General features: G+C 41.3%; 1 protein-coding gene across 5 annotated transcripts in view; it reads right to left on the bottom strand.

Moving 5' to 3' along the window:
* The window catches only part of STARD13 (StAR related lipid transfer domain containing 13), a gene marked incomplete at its 5' end in the record, with an annotated part of 364,303 nt that overhangs the window by 170,350 nt on the left and 176,580 nt on the right, over positions 1-17,373 (bottom strand). For 3 of the 5 annotated variants that reach the window (XM_082675455.1, XM_082675454.1, XM_082675456.1), the window contains one exon: positions 503-728. The exons of the other annotated variants lie outside the window; for them this stretch is intronic. In XM_082675455.1, the coding sequence (XP_082531581.1) occupies positions 503-671 (169 nt within the window). Of the gene's footprint in view, positions 1-502; positions 729-17,373 lie in introns of those variants that run through there. 5 annotated transcript variants of the gene reach the window in all.

Below are 17,373 nucleotides of genomic sequence, written 5' to 3'. Positions count from 1 at the left end.
AGAGAATGTGACACTGGTTGTCAGCCCAAGGCCCTTAAGAATAGAATTTTAACTTTCTCCTGTCACTAAGAGTGTTCTAAAGAATCTAGGCAGGGTGGAAGTTAGTTTCCCACCCTCTCCTAATTAAATAAACAAGTGTCCAAGTTTTAAATGTGACAGAGTGTGTGGAACTTGTCACGTTTAAAAATGAAAAGCTCCTAAAATACATACTGAGGAAACCTGTCTCATTTATTCTGTAGAGACACATAAGTCTTGGAAATTTATGATTCACTGTCCTACCGTGAAGTTTTTTGTGGACTTTATGTTGAGTTATGTGGCAGCTAAGTGCTGTCACTGTTTGCTTGAAACTGCAGCCTTAAGTTATTTCTGAAAGGTATGCGCAGCTTGGCATAGAAATCCGTATGTTGTAAAGTGAAAACAATAATTTTAAAAACTGGGTTAGCATGAAAGAGAGCCAACAGAAATCAGAATTAGCAACAGCCTTCCACTACCGGCGACTCACCTTGTTGAATTTTAGTCACTAGCTGATGGCGTGCTAGAATCCGGCTCATCCTGTAAGGAGAGCGTCTCGCAGTCTGATCAAATCGCAAATACATCTCCTGGCCCTCAGGTGTCATGGCATTTAGATAGTAGCAACCTGAAGCTGGGGTCCTGGGTCCCTGACTGAACATCCCGGCAGATTTTCTTTTGCCCTCAGTCTGCCCTGTGGCTGTTTCCGTCTGCCTTCAGTCTCAGTTACAGAGCGAGGCATACAGCCCAGCAGAGCTCAGCAGACCCAGCGATTTTTAAAAAGAAAAAGGAGTGCCAAAAGCCACAACTCAGAATTCCAACCCCCGGCCTCACGTGACCTCGCAGAGCCAATCAGAGGAAGACAGGAGATGGGACGGTCCACAGTCGGCCCCAAGCCCCGGAGAGAGGCAGGTCCAGCCTCTCTGATCCCCACACAATGCGGGAAGGCAATGTGAGTACTGCCCTGCCTCTGAGCTGACTAAGCCCCGAGAAGCAGCACTCACTGAAAGAGTTCAAAGGAAAAGAGAGAGGGAAGAGGAAAGGCAGCAGAAGAAAAATAAGCCCTGGGCATAGGAAATCAATCTTTCTGGTTGTAAGGGTTAGAGAAAGCACACTCGCCTTCTCCAAGGCAGCTAAAAGATGGATGTGAGAAACAAGTGAAAAACTATTTCAAATAAGCATAAACAGCTTAGGATAAATTACCACCCTTCATTACAAAGAAATAAATAAAGTTCTTCCAGTGAAAAGTGAACTTCAAGTGCTTTAAGGCCCTGAGTAAATACGCTCCAGGCCCCTTCTGCATGGGAAGCTGAGAGCTCTCACAGATGAGACTGGCAGAGGCAAGAGCACACGTGTATTTGTTAAGTATCTACCCCTTTAAATTTTCCACCTCTCCAATTTTTAATCACCCAGAAGTAAAGTACTTTTGAAGTACCTCTCACATTTAAGACACTGCCAGGAATCACTGTAAAGATGCAGATCCATGCAATGCTGATGTTGCCAAGCTGCTTGGGATCAATAGAGAAGTTATGCAAAAACACATAACACAGGCCTTATGTGAAAGGGGCCTCAAGAAAGACACAAGAGCAATATTAGAGGAAGCAATATTATTTTTGACTGGGGTGACGAGAGCAGGCCACACAGAGGAAGGGACATTTGGGTGGGCTTTAAAAAAATGGGTGGGATTCTGACAGGCAGAGACTGAGGAGGGCTTTGCAGGAGGGTCTGTGCCCACATGTGTGGAGATGGGGAACCACAGTGTGTGTTTAAGGAAAACGTGAGTAATTCCACTTGGCCATATCCGAGTATACATATGGGGGTAATTAGCATTTTTCCCCTATTTTTTCTCTTTAACATTGTTTGATGTAAAGAGGAAAAAAGTCCATAGAAAACATGTTATCAAATTCTGAACCTGGGGCTGAGGGAATAAAGTTCTTTGAAAAGAGGCATAAGGCCAAGTTGTTCTTATATTTGGCTGTCTCAAACTGAAACATAGCCTGGCCTGGGATTTGGAATCCTAATAATAAAAAACTTTCAATTGAAAGTTCAACAGGACTTAAATTAGGTCCTCGATTCTTGCTGCTGTGGCTAACGGTGGTCAGTCCTAACATCTTTCCCTGCGGGAACTTTGCAATTCTGAGAAGCAGCTCATTTCGTGTAAATATCTTACTAGGTAAATGAGCACGTTAATAAAGATCTCTAGGGCCTACACTGGAATGTACTCTCTCTCATGGCAATTGTGAGCCTCTTCCGATAATTATGCAAGAGTAAGTAAGGGTCAGGTTTTCAAGTCAGCGTTGATGCAGGAAAGGAAAGGGGTGTTCCTTTTTCATTTTTATTTAGGATTTTATCAGAGTTTTTCTATTCCAGGGGAGCTTTTGTGGATGGTGAAAGGGATCTAAGATCTAGCGACTCTGGTATGCCAGAAGCCTGGGCATGAATGGCAGACAGGCTTAGCACTCCACTGCAGTATTAGATGCTTGTGAGGTCCGATCCCCAAGCTCAGATCCAGCACTGGCTGCCATCTGATGGAGATGCTGATGTCAGCCACCTTGTGTACATGCTTTCAGTTTGATAGTCCAGTGTTGGGGACGTCCCTGCCGTAAACACCTGACAGTTATCACTTTTCAGTGGAAGAGTGTAGACGAAGTGTAGAGAGAGAAAGAAGAGCGGATCACGGGACTTGGGAACTTTGCATATGTGCTGGGAACCCAAGCAAAGGGAAGGAAAAGGCAGGAAATGATATGTAGGTGCTTTTTAGCTGTGGATAACACTTAAAGAAAGACTGACCATTCCCAGTGCCAACCCTGGAGTTTAACACTGACTTGGCTGCATTTTAAAAGTAAATGGAACGATTCTTCCTGAGAAGCACTGCACTGTATCCTGGCCAGGTTACTATTTAAAAAAAAAAAAAGAAAATTCACCATGCCTCCTTTTTGCATAATAATGAATACATGAACATGTTGAAAGTCCTGAGGTGTTTTGTTCTGAAAACATCAAGATCGTAAATATGTATTCTTTGATATATATAAGCAGATACAACAACATGAAACATAGTATTTCATAGGAGATGGCAATGAAGAACAAGAATTGAATGTAAATTAGGGAGAAAAAAGAAGAATTTGAATTTCCTAATTAAAAGAAAGCTTAGCGTAAAGCCCAATTTTTCTAAAAATCAGTCTGATTTTCAATAAAGGGATCTACGAAGGATCATGTATCAACATCTTTGTCTTCCCTGTGTCATGTCCAACTTATTTTTTATGGTTAAGGTAGTAGTATCTATAAACCCATGCAACTACTCACCGTGGTTTTGCCACTTTGTGTCCAAAATACCATATTTAAAGCAGATAGGTAACATTATTTTCTCATTAGCATCATTATCGCCTTGTTTTATGCTAATGTATTGCTATGAGATCTGAGCCCTTTCAATGAATTGTTTTCATCATTTGGTCCCAGTGTTAGAAGAATCACCACTGGGTGGGCAGTTCTGTTCTGCTTGTTGTAAATGTAAAATCAAGAAACTGCTGACAATCTTCCCTGGGCTGAAATGTCCTCCATGCATCTCGTGGAGAGAGCTCTTGCTCTTGACTGGTGAGTGAGTGAGGACCAAAGGAACCAGAGAGAGGGAGGGAGTGCTGAAAACCCAAGATGCTGGATTTCCTCCATTCCAGTTCCTTCAAAAATGAGAAAAATGGATGGTACTAGTTTTTAGTTTTCAACTACTTTTCCTCTCTCCTAATTTGGTCATCAAGAAGAATCTTCACTCAGACTATTTCAGGGATGGGATAAACAGATGAATATTGGGAGCCAACAAGAACAGTGAACAGGGGGAATGGAAAAGGGAGGGTGGCTGACAGTGCTAAGCACCTACTGAGTGCTAAGCCTTATGCTATTTACATTTCATGCCTTTAATTAATCTCCACGGCAACCCTTTGTGCTATCCTATTTTGTGGAAAAGGAAATTAAGACTCCCAGAGGTGAAGCAATGTCCCAGGTCATATAACAACCAAGTGTAGAGTCTCTGTGTATCTCCGAGCTGATGATATTTTAACTCTTTCCACTGTTACACACGAGGGACAGGGAAGGAAAAACTGTGGCACTAAAAGCGTGCTGGGGAAATTGGATAAGGGAGAAAATTTTCGGAAGAATGTACTGAAAATCATCTTAATCCTATTTAATTGTATGTGATAGCGGGGTGGAAATATAGGTATAGGATGACTAAATTCTTGTGGTGGTTGAGATCGAGGTGTCTTTAGAGTAAGTTACATAGCCCAGAGCCTTTAACTAACCAGTGAGAACCATGGGCCCTCTCTGGAGTAAAAGACCAAGAACTGGAGACCCACCCATCCCTTCCCCAATACTGAAGTGAAGAGGCAGCCTGACCATCTCTTTGCTTAACAACTCCTTTTTTGAAGGGTAGACTGTTTGTCCTCTGCTTTCTGCTCATCCTCAAGGCTAACTCTGTGTACTGCCTGGCCTCCTCTGTGGCATTTCTTCCCAATGCACACACTCCAAATACAGTCAAAACTCCGAAATTTGACCTCTAAACAAAACTTTTGGTATTTAAAAATTTTAAGTCTTTTGATAGATGATCCCAGATTAGCGCTCAATGGAATTTTGTGTACACATGGCAGAAAGCGAGGAGCGCTTTTACAGAAGCCAGGAATGGCTCACTGTGCTTTCATCTGTCTGCTGCTGCTTCTATTCCTTCACACACATTCCAGCCTCCTCGTCAGCCTGTGCAGAGGGAGCCAAGGTAGTTCTGCCAAGTAGGAAAATGTTTGAGATACAAGTGGTCAGTAGAAAAAAAGCAGAACCGATCTGGAGGGCTGCTTTTAAATTACTTGAATCCAAAGGTTGTGGGCTAATGTCAAAGCCTTCCTGTGGGCTCTGAAGCTCATTTTGAGAATCTCTACTAATTGGTTCGCGATGTATGTGCCCCGCTCTTTGTCAATAAACCTTTTCAACATACATACACCACATGCCCAAGGACCAATGCAGGCCAGCCAAAAATACTAACATTCGCAGCCGTGACCAGGACCCTCCACAAAGGTTTCAGAGTGGATTCTCTTCTGACTCAGTTTCTCCACCTCTAGGCCGTGTCTCCCACTTGGAGTCCAGATCCTACTGCAAAGACTTGTGAGTGGTAATAGATTTTGTTTTTTTGCCTCTCAGCCCTCGCTACTCTCTTTAGTTAACTTCACCTTTGCAGGCCTCTGCGAGCACATTCTCTGCCCTCATTCCATCCCCTGGGGACCATAGCCAACCATCAGCTCCAGTTCCTATGGCCAGCGATCTGGTCTGACTTGTCCTGGGCTCTTTGCCCATACCCATCCATTGCAGCCAAACCAAAATTCTTTCACTTTTATAAGTTGTTTCAAAGATCTGCAACTGTGTGATTTCCTACTCTCTCACCCTGTCAAAACCTATTGCCTTTGGAAACATTTTCATGACTAACGCAAAACCTTTAGTATTAACAGTCATGTTAATACCGGTAAATAGTGGTTACGTGGCACATCAATTAGATTAGCTTGTTACATGCTAATAAGCAATCCATTTGTTCATTGCAACTACTATGGGCATAAAGTTTTTACATCTTGGATTTGAAAAGGATATTAAACATCTTCTAATCCAACCACTCACCTATTATACAAGTCACGGTCAGATCAATTAATGAATGCTTTACCCAACATATGTGAAGGATATTATCTCACTGAGGACTACAAGATGTTTAAGAAAGTTTTTCCTTATAATTTCCATCCATTGGCTCTAATTCTGTCATCTGGAATTAGGACAAATCTATTCCTTCTTCCATATGCCTGTTCTTCAGACATTTTTAGAAGGCCAACCTGTCCCTTATAAGAATCTGCTTTCACATGCTAAACATTCCTTTCCATCAAACCATACATCTTCTAACTATTCAGCAAACTGACTGCTGTCTTTTGGATCTGCTCCAGTCTGTCAGTATCTCTTTAAAAATATTGCTCCTACCCTAAACTTAGAGCTCTAGATATGGCCAAGCACAGTAGTATATGGCATAGTGTGTGGGTACCTCCTGAACTCAAGGGATTGCACTCTTGCTGATCTAGTCTGAGATAATGAGAGGTTTTATTTTTTTAATCTATATTTACTCTATCATTAATTCAGCATGGTATTAATTTGAATTAAGTAATTGAATGCCTGCACAGCACTGCAGTAAGTATGAAAGATATAATGGTGAATGCGATGTGGTCCTTGCCTCAAGGGACAGTCTGCCAGGGCAAACAGAAAGAAAACTCACCATTACACCAATGTTAAGTGCTGTGTGGGAGGCTATCTCCATCACCTCAGACTGTGTTAGAGTCAGTCTAAGTGGTGTTTCTGTGTCTTCATAAAATCTGTGTTAAATGAGTGTTCTCTATCCTGTACTTAACAAATGAACTTTCAAACTTAAGAACAGGTCTTTAAATTTATTAAGATATTTTTAATTCCTGATTTTCTCCTCCAACTATTTAATTCTGCCTTGTTCTTTAAGGTAGCTAATGAAAATACCTCCATTATAAAAGTATAAAAGAAACAGTTAAGTGTGTTTGGAAAAAGGTAAAGGAAAGGTGGAAACATAAGAAAGCCAAGTTCACAGACATACAAGCCACACAACCCTGTATATTTGCAGGAGGTGGCTGAAAATGTGGCTTAAGATTCCTAACAGACAAGCCAAAAGGGAAACAAGATCAGTTATGAGATTTAACATATTCATAAGATAAAAACAAAGCAGTGATTCAAGATAAACACACATCACCAGATATTGAGACCCCCAGGGAAAATTTTCCTGGGTCCTCACAAAGAATCAGCATCCTCAGTGATATTGGATATGGTAACAAACCTTAGTCCATGGTTTCTTAACTGACACTTCAGTGTCCGTAATAGTATGATAACAAAGCACTATATAGGAAAATTAATTCTAGGAGGGCACCTCAGAAAACATGGTTTGAGTATGCTAGTCTCTGTGATCTTTTAAACTATGTGTTGAATCGTATCACTTCCCTGATTAAAATACTCCAAGTTTTCTATTGCACCTGGAAAAAAATCCAGACTTCTTACTTGGCCCACGGGGTCCTGCGTGCTCTATTCCCAGCTCAGCACTCCCACCTCATCACAGTCTCCCCACTAGCTTTCTCTAGACCTGGCTGCCTTAGCGTCTTCTTTCTACATGCTACTCCTCAGCCTGGAATGCTCTTCACGGAGCCCTTCCCATAGCTGGCTCCTTCTCAGCTTTCAAGCATCATCTTAAGTCATGCAGTCTCAGATGGGCCATCCTGTTCACTTTACCTAAGCGGAAGCAGCACCCCATGTGTTGGCTCTATAGCACTTTCTAAATTTGTAATTACCTATTTATTTGCTCGTTAACCTATACGTTGCCTTACCTTCCCAGTAGACTGTCGTGTCTGGACCAGGTTTATTTCATGCACATCCTATGTGCCCACCACAAGGCCTGGCACATAGGAGGAAATCAATAGCGGTTGATTGAATAAATGATTGAGTAAAAAATTGAATAAACGATGATCTGAATTTTTCCAAGGATAAAATTTAGAATGTCTAGAGGAGTGAATGCATATACGTTAGGCAATATGCTGTTGCTACAACAACTTGGATTGGATAAGGACTGGACAGCAGATGATTCAAGGTTTTTTCCTCCAAAAGGAGCCTGAAATGCACATACTTTGCTTTGTTGTTTAGGGGCAAAAGTATATGCTTTGAGCATCAAACAGAGGACAATTTAATTTTCACAAGTCCCTTGTGAAAATAGGGAGCCTGGAGGAAATGAGCAACCCTTCCTCCACAGAGAGAGGCTGAAGGGCATAAAAAAATTAATCTATCTTCCTTAGCTTTGAATCAGCCTCAAATTTTTAAGCATGCCTGTTGTGCCTTCAATTAAAAAGTTGAACACCATTGGGCCAAGTGTTCTTCATGGACCCATTCTGCATCTGGGTTATCAACCACCTCTATTTCTTCATGCTCATAAACATCTTTTAATAATCCTTTAAAAAATTTTCCAGGAGATTTAAATTAATTTATTGTCTGGTATTTCTAGAACCTATATATTTTTGCCCTGATCGAAAATACATGTAATTGCTAACTTGGGGTGTTTCTTTTCTTTTTTTTTTAAAGAATTGCTTAGATTATTAGACAGGATCTTTCAGTCCCTTAGGTGGAATTTGTCTGTTCTTAGAGACTTATTAGAGGCTTATCTTCATCTGCATCAGATTTGATTCTATAATCTCCTTCTCTGTCTTGAACAACAGTGAATATATTTTCTTTATGTTGACTCAAATTGTAATTTGGATATGAAAGGGAAACTTGCTCATTAAAGAAATCCTATGATGAATCCTTTGGGAAATTCTTTATTGATGCTCCAAAGTATCTGTTTTGTAAACGTTTGAGACTGCCCATTGAAAGGCACACCATTATTAAGATGGTATGCTGAAACCAGAAGGTTGATAACTGAGATTCCTAAAATATCATCCTGTTACCTCATCACCAATCAATCAGAAGAATGTCCATGAGCTGATCAGGCACCCTGCAACCCTCACTTCTAATGTTGCCTTTAAAAACCCTTCCCTGAAACCTGAACACAAAGGAGGTCAGGTCTTTTGAGCATGACCCACCCATTCTCCTTGATTGGTGCCCTGCAATAAATGCTGTATTTTCACCACAAAAAAAAAAAAAAAAAAGAAAAGAAAAAAAAAATTGTACAATGACCTGCTGCCCTGGATCCAGTGTCCATTTTTATATATAATTGCTTCCCACCTGGTGTCATGCAACAGTTATGTACTAAGTAAAGTTTGGTAATAACCATGGCCCACAAACTGAAGAGGAATAAGACTGCAGGATTAATAATGCAATCACACTGTTTATATAGTTAAACCACATATGCCTTCTTGGATAAATTCAGCTCAGTACACTAAGAATATGATAGACTATTTTCCCTCTTTATTCCTAACATAAGACCACTAATCTATATTTTAAAGAACTGAAAGTGGTGCCAGGAGGAGGAATGACATTAGAACACATCCCATACAGAGAGAAGCACTAAGAATTTGAGAAGGTAGCAACATAGCTCTCTAGAGCCATAGATATGGGTATCAATGGAACTTGGAGGTGATTGGGAAGACAAATTTCAGTGCTTATGGCTGGGCAACAAGAGGAGGGACCTCTTTTAGGTTGGGAAGAATGATTTGACCAAAGGTGCTTCTGGTATAATTAAAATATGATTTTTTTGCTGGTATCTTGTCATAAATAGAAACAAAGCCACTAATTAACTCATGTTACAGCTTCTTTCACCCTTTCATAGTGAAATATTTCTAAGGTATATTTCGTGCTAGGCACCAAATGTACAAAGATGAATAAGACACTGCTCCTCTTCTCAACAGTATGATTTATAATAGGAAAAGTTGAGGGTAGTTACAATTACAGGGCTGCATTACAGGTGCTACAACAGAGGTGCTCAGAGGGTGCCTGTGGGAGCAGAGTAGGGTCAGCTAAATCGGAACAAGAGTAGACTCACACACACAGCAGAAAAAGTAGTGCTGAGGCTGGCGAGATACAGAGCTGGGTGAGATGCAGAGCTGGGAGAGAAGGAGGGAGAGACGATATTGGGGGGGAAATGCTCATGAAGAGAAAAAAAATGCATAAGTAATTTCCTATGCTAGACACCCTTCTCCAGTTATTGAGAGATTAGTATCCCAAATTGCTGCATCATAGAGACTCTCAGATTCTAAGACTCAAGTTGGAAGGACACACCTTTCCATCAATATTCCTCTTGACTCTTGTCCCTTTGTCTCCACCGAAGATCTAAAGTCAGGGGATACCTCTCTGCTGCGGCTATTTCCTGGAGGTAATAGTCCTTTTAGAAGAAGGACTATGATGGATAATGGTAAAGAACTAAGAGGCAAACTGAATTCAGGAGTTACAGGCTTGGGCAGAAGGAAGAGGGATCTGCCGGGGAAGGCAGCAACAGTATGAAGTCCTGAATCTACCCATCAGATGCTACTCTGGCTTTGGGAAACAAGCTACCCTTTGTCTAATCATCTTTCAAAATTGGTACAATTCTACCTTTTTAAAAAATTAATTTATTTATTTTTGGCTGCAATGGGTCTTCGTTGCTGAGCACGGGCTTTCTCTAGTTGTGGCGAGAGGGGGCTACTCTTCCTTATGGTGCATGGGCTTCTCATTGAAGTGGCTTCTCTTGTTGCGGAGCATGGGGTCTGGGCACCCGGGCTTCAACAATTCTGGCATGCGGGCTCAGTAGTTGTGGCTCATGGGCTCTAGAGCTCAGGCTCAGTAGTTGTGGCGCACGGGCTTAGTTGCTTCACGGCATGTGGGTACTTCCCGGACCAGGGCTCGAACCAGTGTCCCCTGCATTGGTAGGTGGATTCTTATCCACTACGCTAGGTAAGTCCTGGTACAATTCTACTTTTAAAAGCAAAGCAGGTTTCTAAACCTATATCAATAGTAGCTTCCCTTGAAGTTTCCTTATCCTGGTGCTCCTTTGAATTAAGGGAAGAAAAGGGCATTGCTTGGCTTTTATGCCTGTATGGCCTTTGTATGGCCTTTCTGGGGGTAGGATGGGGTGTATTTTTCTGATAGAGAATATATGTGTGTACACAAATATATAGAGGCTGTCCTGAGATTTCTCATGTTATTATTTCTCCAGAGCTTGATGTTTAACAAAGCACACAGTCGCCTCTGGCCAACCTCTGAGAGCACATCATAATAACACTGTGTCTTATGACACAAACCTGTTTAAACAGACCGAGTACAACAGAGATAGCCGGGCGTGGCTACCTTCTCCTTATGCCGCTCCACCAAGATGACTCAGCACTAATCAATCACAGGAAAATACTAAGCACCAAAAATTTGTTTGCTGCACAGAAGGCCTGAACATATCAAAAGCTACTCTCAATATTTGATTAACTTAAAATACCCTCTTTCATTCCCTGACTTTGGGGGTCTCAAGGGCTGTCCTTGGCCTTGGCTTGTTTCTCAGTACGTTTTACCTTAGAAAATCTAGTCCCGCGGCATTCTGTTAATCAGTGTACTGTTGCAAATCAAAAATGTAGGACAGGGGCTTCCCTGGTGGCGCAGTGGTTGAGAATCCGCCTGCTGATGCAGGGGACACGGGTTTGTGCCCTGGTCCGGAAAGATCCCACGTGCCGCGGAGCGGCTGGGCCCGTGAGCCATGGCCGCTGAGCCTGCGCGTCCGGAGCCTGTGCTCCGTAACGGGAGGGGCCATAACAATGAGAGGCCCGCGTACCGCCAAGAAAAAAAAAAATGTAGGGTACATTGGGGCTTACCTGGTGGCGCAGTGGTTGAGAGTCCTCCTGCTAATGCAGAGGACACGGGTTCGTGCCCTGCTCCGGGAAGATCCCACATGCCGCGGAGCAACTAGGCCCGTGAGCCATGGCCGCTGCGCCTGCGCGTCTGGAGCTTGTGCTCTGCAGCAAGAGAGGCCGCGACAGTGAGAGGCCCACGCACCAAAATGAAGAGTGGCCCCCGCTTGCGACAACTAGAGAAAGCCCTGGTACAGAAACGAAGACCCAACACGGCCAAAAATAAATAAATAAATTTATATTTTAAAAAAAATGTAGGGCACAAAATGGTGTGGTATATACTACGATTACAATTAAAAAAAATTTTTTTTAATGCATAGTACGAAAAGGTTAGAAGGAAACACACCAAAAAAATAATTATGACCATTTTTAGGATGGTAGAATTATGGATGATTTCTTTTAAATTTCCATTTCCCAAATATTCTATCACATGACTAATTATATTGCTTTTATAATAAGGGGATCAAGCCTAACCAACGATTCACGTCAGGAGGTGTGGAGAAGAAGCCTCAGACTTAACCTTACTTCCAGCTGCCTCTGTGTCTCACAGATGGCAGACATAGACAAGAAAAATCTGCATACTGTCTAACATGGCCTGAACTTCCTCAGTGACTCCCACAGTATTAGGCAAAACCTCAGTGTTCAAAAGAGAAAGAGAAGAGAGAAAACAAACAAAAAAATCTATGATTTCCTTTTCAAAATGTCTCTCACATCCATTCCTTCTTGTGTTATTGCCTCCACCATGTAGGGACCAGCCCTCTTGCCTAGACGATTCTAACAGTCCAACTTGTGTCCCTGTCTAACCCTGCCTCCTGAATACCATCTATCCTGAACACCACAGAACGTTTAGCTTCTCAGGATACCACTTTCATCATATTTCTCTCCTGTTGCAAAGCACCAAATAGCATCCCAGCTCTACCACTTACTGACTGTTTTAGTCTCTTAAGGTTTCCCTTTCCTCATGTAGATGGGTTTATATGTATATATATTACTTATCTTGTATACACATAAGGGAAGCAAGTATATATGATTATCAGTTCATCTGAACCAAGAAAAACTCGTTGAAAAAGGATTTTGTATCATACTTCTTGAATGTTGCCTTTTGGGCAAGATTCAATAGGAGTGCTAAGAACTACCAACTGCACAGACCGAATCTTTAGGTATAGGAAACTATCTTTTCAGCTTTTTTTTTTTTTTTTTTTTTGCGGTACGCGGGCCTCTCACTGTTGTGGCCTCTCCCGTTGCAGAGCACAGGCTCCGGACACGCAGGAGCAGCGGACATGGCTCACGGGCCCAGCCGCTCTGCGGCATGTGGGATCTTCCCAGACCAGGGCACGAACCCGTGTCCCCTGCATCGGCAGGCGGACTCTCAACCACTGCGCCACCAGGGAAGCCCTCTTTTCAGCTATTTTAAAACCTGAGAGAAATAACATAAAATATCCTTACAGTTATTTACCAAGAGCTGATATTTACTTCAGCTTTAGAGATATACATAAGCATATTAAAGTTCTCACTTCCCCAACAACAAGCAAAATCCATTTAAATAATATAGTGGTGACACTAGGAAGCAGTCGGATAAAGTGGTCTATGCACTTTTATCCAAATACTTCCCGAAAACTTACTCAGAAGGGCTATTTTTACTAGTGTACTTAAAATTCTAGCTTAAAAAGAAATTATTAAAGACAATATCCTTTTCTGAGAGTAGAGGAAGAGAAAATGATTTTAAAGTTAAAAAGCAAAACAAAACAAAACAAACTTGGCCTATAATTTCTCAACTCTGGACTCAGAAGGTCCCTTGGGGTCCACAATCAGGGTTTGGAAGTCATTCTGTGGTTCTCTTGAACTTTGCACCAAGCCAGCCCCTCCATACTGTACTTTTATCCTCCTGCTCTAAGTAATTAGGTGAATGGGCCCAAGCATTTGGAATCAATTTTATTCATGAACTATTTTTTGAGCTCCTGCTCTGTGCCAGGCAACGTTCTTAGTGCTGGGAATGCATCAATGATTAAGACAGACAGTGATCTCTGTCCTAATGAAGCTAATGTGGTAACCAACAAATACAATAGCATGGGTATATTTCCTTATGATCTGTGAGTCTCCAAAACTGACGCTGTTTGCAAAATGTTGTGCATATTTTCACCTTTTTAGAGCATAGGTCTTTGGATTTCATCAGATTTTCAAAAGATGATGTAACTATCAAAATATTTTTTAAGTGGCTCTAAAATATAGTTCTAGAACACTTAGAACTGTGGCTTTGGAGTCAAGTCAGCTTGTATTCATAGTCAGGCTCTGCTACTTATTTACTACATGGGCTTGGACAAATACAAATTAGCTCAATTTTCTGCATCTAAGTTTTCTCATCTGTAAAACTGAGGTTAGGCCTCATAAGGCTCTTGTAAGGGTTAAGTTAGATTGTGGATGTGAAGCGCTTGGCGCACTGTGAGATTAGCATCCCCCCACCCCCTTGCCCTTATTTTACAGGTTTTGACCCAAAATATGAGTGAGAAATTTGAAGCAGGTTCAAAGTACAAAGATAGAATAAGTTGCCTCTGATAGCTAGGAGGTCCTCATGCTTAGAGGATCTCAGTTTCAGTGTGATCAGCCACATTGGAAATGTCACAGGGTAGCGAGGAAGGTCCAAACTAAGAGTTTATGATTCTATGAAATCACCGACATTATATGTATCAAACGGGTGGAGGCCTAGACTTTTCTTTGGAGAGGATTTTATGACCCATTATACAGCCAAATTTTGTTCTTTGATTCCATGAGTAGAATAAATGCTTATTGTAAGCTATATAATGATATTTGGAACAATTCTCTTAGTATAACTCAGAGGCACAATACTCATGTTTATAATTAAATTGCCTTCCATTTGTTCAGAATTGTATAATTTTTAAAGATTTTGGATTATAAATTTAGGCTCTTTGTTTCACTTGATGATGGCAACAGCCCTTTAAGACAATCCTTTGAAAAGACCTGTCAGGCCTGGCTTGGTTTTTCCCCCAGTTGCTCTTGCAGCCTCAATAGTCACATCCTCCTTCTTGCTCTGTGTTCCCGGGACACTGGCCTTCCTTCCAAGGCAATGGAACACGCAGTTCCCTCTTCTTGGGCTATAACACCAGTTACCCCCAGTGTGGCATAAGCCACCACTGCTCAACACTCCTTCCCTCAAGGACACTTTTCCTGTTGCCCTATGTAGCACATGTACTTCTCCCTTGTAGCTTCTGACATAGTTGCATTATAATATTTGGGGGGGGGAGATTATTTGATTAATATCTGTCTATGCCCCTAGTCTGTACATTCTTTGAAGGCAGGAACTATGTGTATTTCTGCTCATTATTGTATCACAGCACTTAGCCTAGTGCCTGGCCCACAGGAGTAGATAATAAATTTTGGTAGAATGGAATGCTGGATGAAAGGCACATACACAAATGGTATTTTCACACTGTATGTGAGAAAATGAAGTGATCTTCAGAAGAGGATCTGACTACTCAGTGAGGATGAAGCCTGGGGACCTGGTGACTTGACTGTTACTTTATCCCTCCTCCCCCACACCATATCTTTTCTCTCTCTCCTCTTCTGGACTGGACTCTGTTCTAACTAAATATGTCTAGTATACCTTTTACTTCAGTATGTGAAGTCTTGGTTTAAAATCAGGACTAACCTATGAAAACCCAAAGCTGCTGATATATGTCAAATGTCACTCCCAGTCAAATTCTTCTGCAGGGAATTTCCACCTTGAGTTTCTTTTTCTTAGAAAACCTGGACTCACCCATTTATTTTAAAATTGTTCTCAGAATCACAGCCCTTCTTTCATTCCAAGCAGAGCGCATGCTCAGGAAGCCTTCTCATGTAGTAACTGGGGCAGAATTAGTGGAGGAAAGATTGATACAAGCCACAAAGCAACATTAAGCCAAAGGAGAGTCATTGTGCTGCCCTGTGACAGTAAAGTTAGAGAAAAGATGACACAGATGCACACCTGCCTGGAGGAAGAGCAAAAGAGGAAAATAATGGTGACACTTGTCACACTACCTAGCAGTGACGACATTCAATATGCCTGACGCTATACTAAGAGGCTCTTTAAGGGAAGAACTAACTCTAAAGTTGAGCGTAAATAAATACAGAATTTAGGCTAATTCGCCTTCACACCTAGCTGACATGATAGTTCACATTTTTTAACACTATGGGCCAGGCACCATTTTAAGTGCTTTACATGCTGTATCTCATCTAATTCTCAAAACAACCCTATGAGGTAGTATTTTTTCCTAATTTTACAGATGAAAAAACTAACCATCTATCTTGCTGCCTCCCGACTCTTCTAGCTCTAGTTTTTCACATACCTAGTTGCCAGAGTTACCTTCTAAAGTATAGTTCTGATATATTATTCTTTCTACAGTATAGTTCTGACATATTATTTATAAACATCAAGAGGTCTCCCACTCATAAAAGGATGAAATCCAAATTCTTCAGTCTGGCATTAATGGTCTGTCATGGTGGACGCCCTTCTTATTGCCTGAAAAAGCCTTAAAAATTTTCATGTTTGGAAGGAAAGTGATTCTACCTCTGTCCCCACCGTCTGTGATGCTCCCTTCTTTGCTCCTTCAATTCCGAATCATTTTTCAAGACCTGACTCAAAGGCCCCCTTCTTTGAGAAGCCTTTCCAAGCCATTCTTGCACACACAGCTTCCTTTCACGTCTGCATTACCACAAAACTTATTTCTGAAATAATCACTGAGTACTTCATTTGGAGATGCTTTGTATTATCTCTTAGTGATCTTATATTAAAAAGTTCTAGAAGCCCATAATATGCCATGCACATCTTTGAACCTTCCTCTTTCCAGTCTTGTGCCTGCCTCAGAGAGGCAGTGTGGTATAGTAGAAAGACCAAAGCTTGGGACCCAGCAAGACTTAGGTTCAAATCTTGGCCACTCTTACTGGTTAGGTGGCCCTAGACTTTACTTATATCTCTCTTAGCTTCAGTATCCTCATCTGCAAATAAAGCATAATGATATATACCTTGCAGTATACAGTCTATACTATGTCCATTATACCCAGTAGGGCTCAAGAAATTATTATTAGATTTTATGATTGACGGATGATACAATAACTGTTGGCCAGATTCCTAAAGGAGCCTAAAGTCACAAAAAGCATATTATATTAAGTATTGGTATTTAACTACCACTATGGTCTGGCACTTGTCAGGGAGAAATGAAGGAAGAAGAATCTACTATGTGCCAAAGACACCTACTATGTGCCAGGAAAAATTATTCCTATGAGTCGAAGTGGTAAAGTAATGCCAAGCACTGGGCACATTCAGTGAGAAGGACTTCCAGAAGCCTTTTGTAGTTGAACCATAATTCCAGGTTATGTCTGATAACAAACTTTTCATGCTGGAAATCTTACCTAGGATCCTGGGGCAGCAGAAAGCAAAAGATTTCTAATCCTTTGATACTCACAGTGGGGTCAAAACCCAGCAACGTGGGCATCACCTGGGAACTTGCTGGAAATGCAGAATCTTGGGCCCTGCCCCAGACATACTAAATCAGAATCTGCATTTTAACAAGGTTTGCAGGTGGTCAGTGGCACATTAAAGCTTGAGAGGCACAGTTCTCATATAAGCCCCTCTTTTCATCAACAAGGAAGATGAGTTTGTGGACTTTCCCAGGTTGTGAAATCTGTTAACTATAGACACAGGCAGGGTCCAAAGGCCCTTAATTTTGAGGGTTTTGATCTTGCTGCAGAGACACAGATGTCTTACATGGTTAGGTGAATATTTTAGGCATCATATTTTTTACTATGATTTATCACTAAAAGTAAAATTATTTTTCTTAAAGATCTTATTGATTTTAATGGGCTTTAGTTCTAAAAAAAGGGCTAAAGTCTTTTATTGGTACTAAAATAGCTTAAAGCGTTACAGGAATGTGTTTTAGTACTTAACATTAATTTCATGATTAAATTCTGAAACCCCTCTCTTTTAAATCTCAAAAAAAATGTT

The sequence above is a fragment of the Grampus griseus genome (genome assembly GCF_964374135.1).
Source record: "Grampus griseus genome assembly, chromosome: 18".
Taxonomy (NCBI): Eukaryota; Metazoa; Chordata; class Mammalia; order Artiodactyla; family Delphinidae; genus Grampus; species Grampus griseus.
This window is presented reverse-complemented; position numbering and strand designations above follow the sequence as displayed.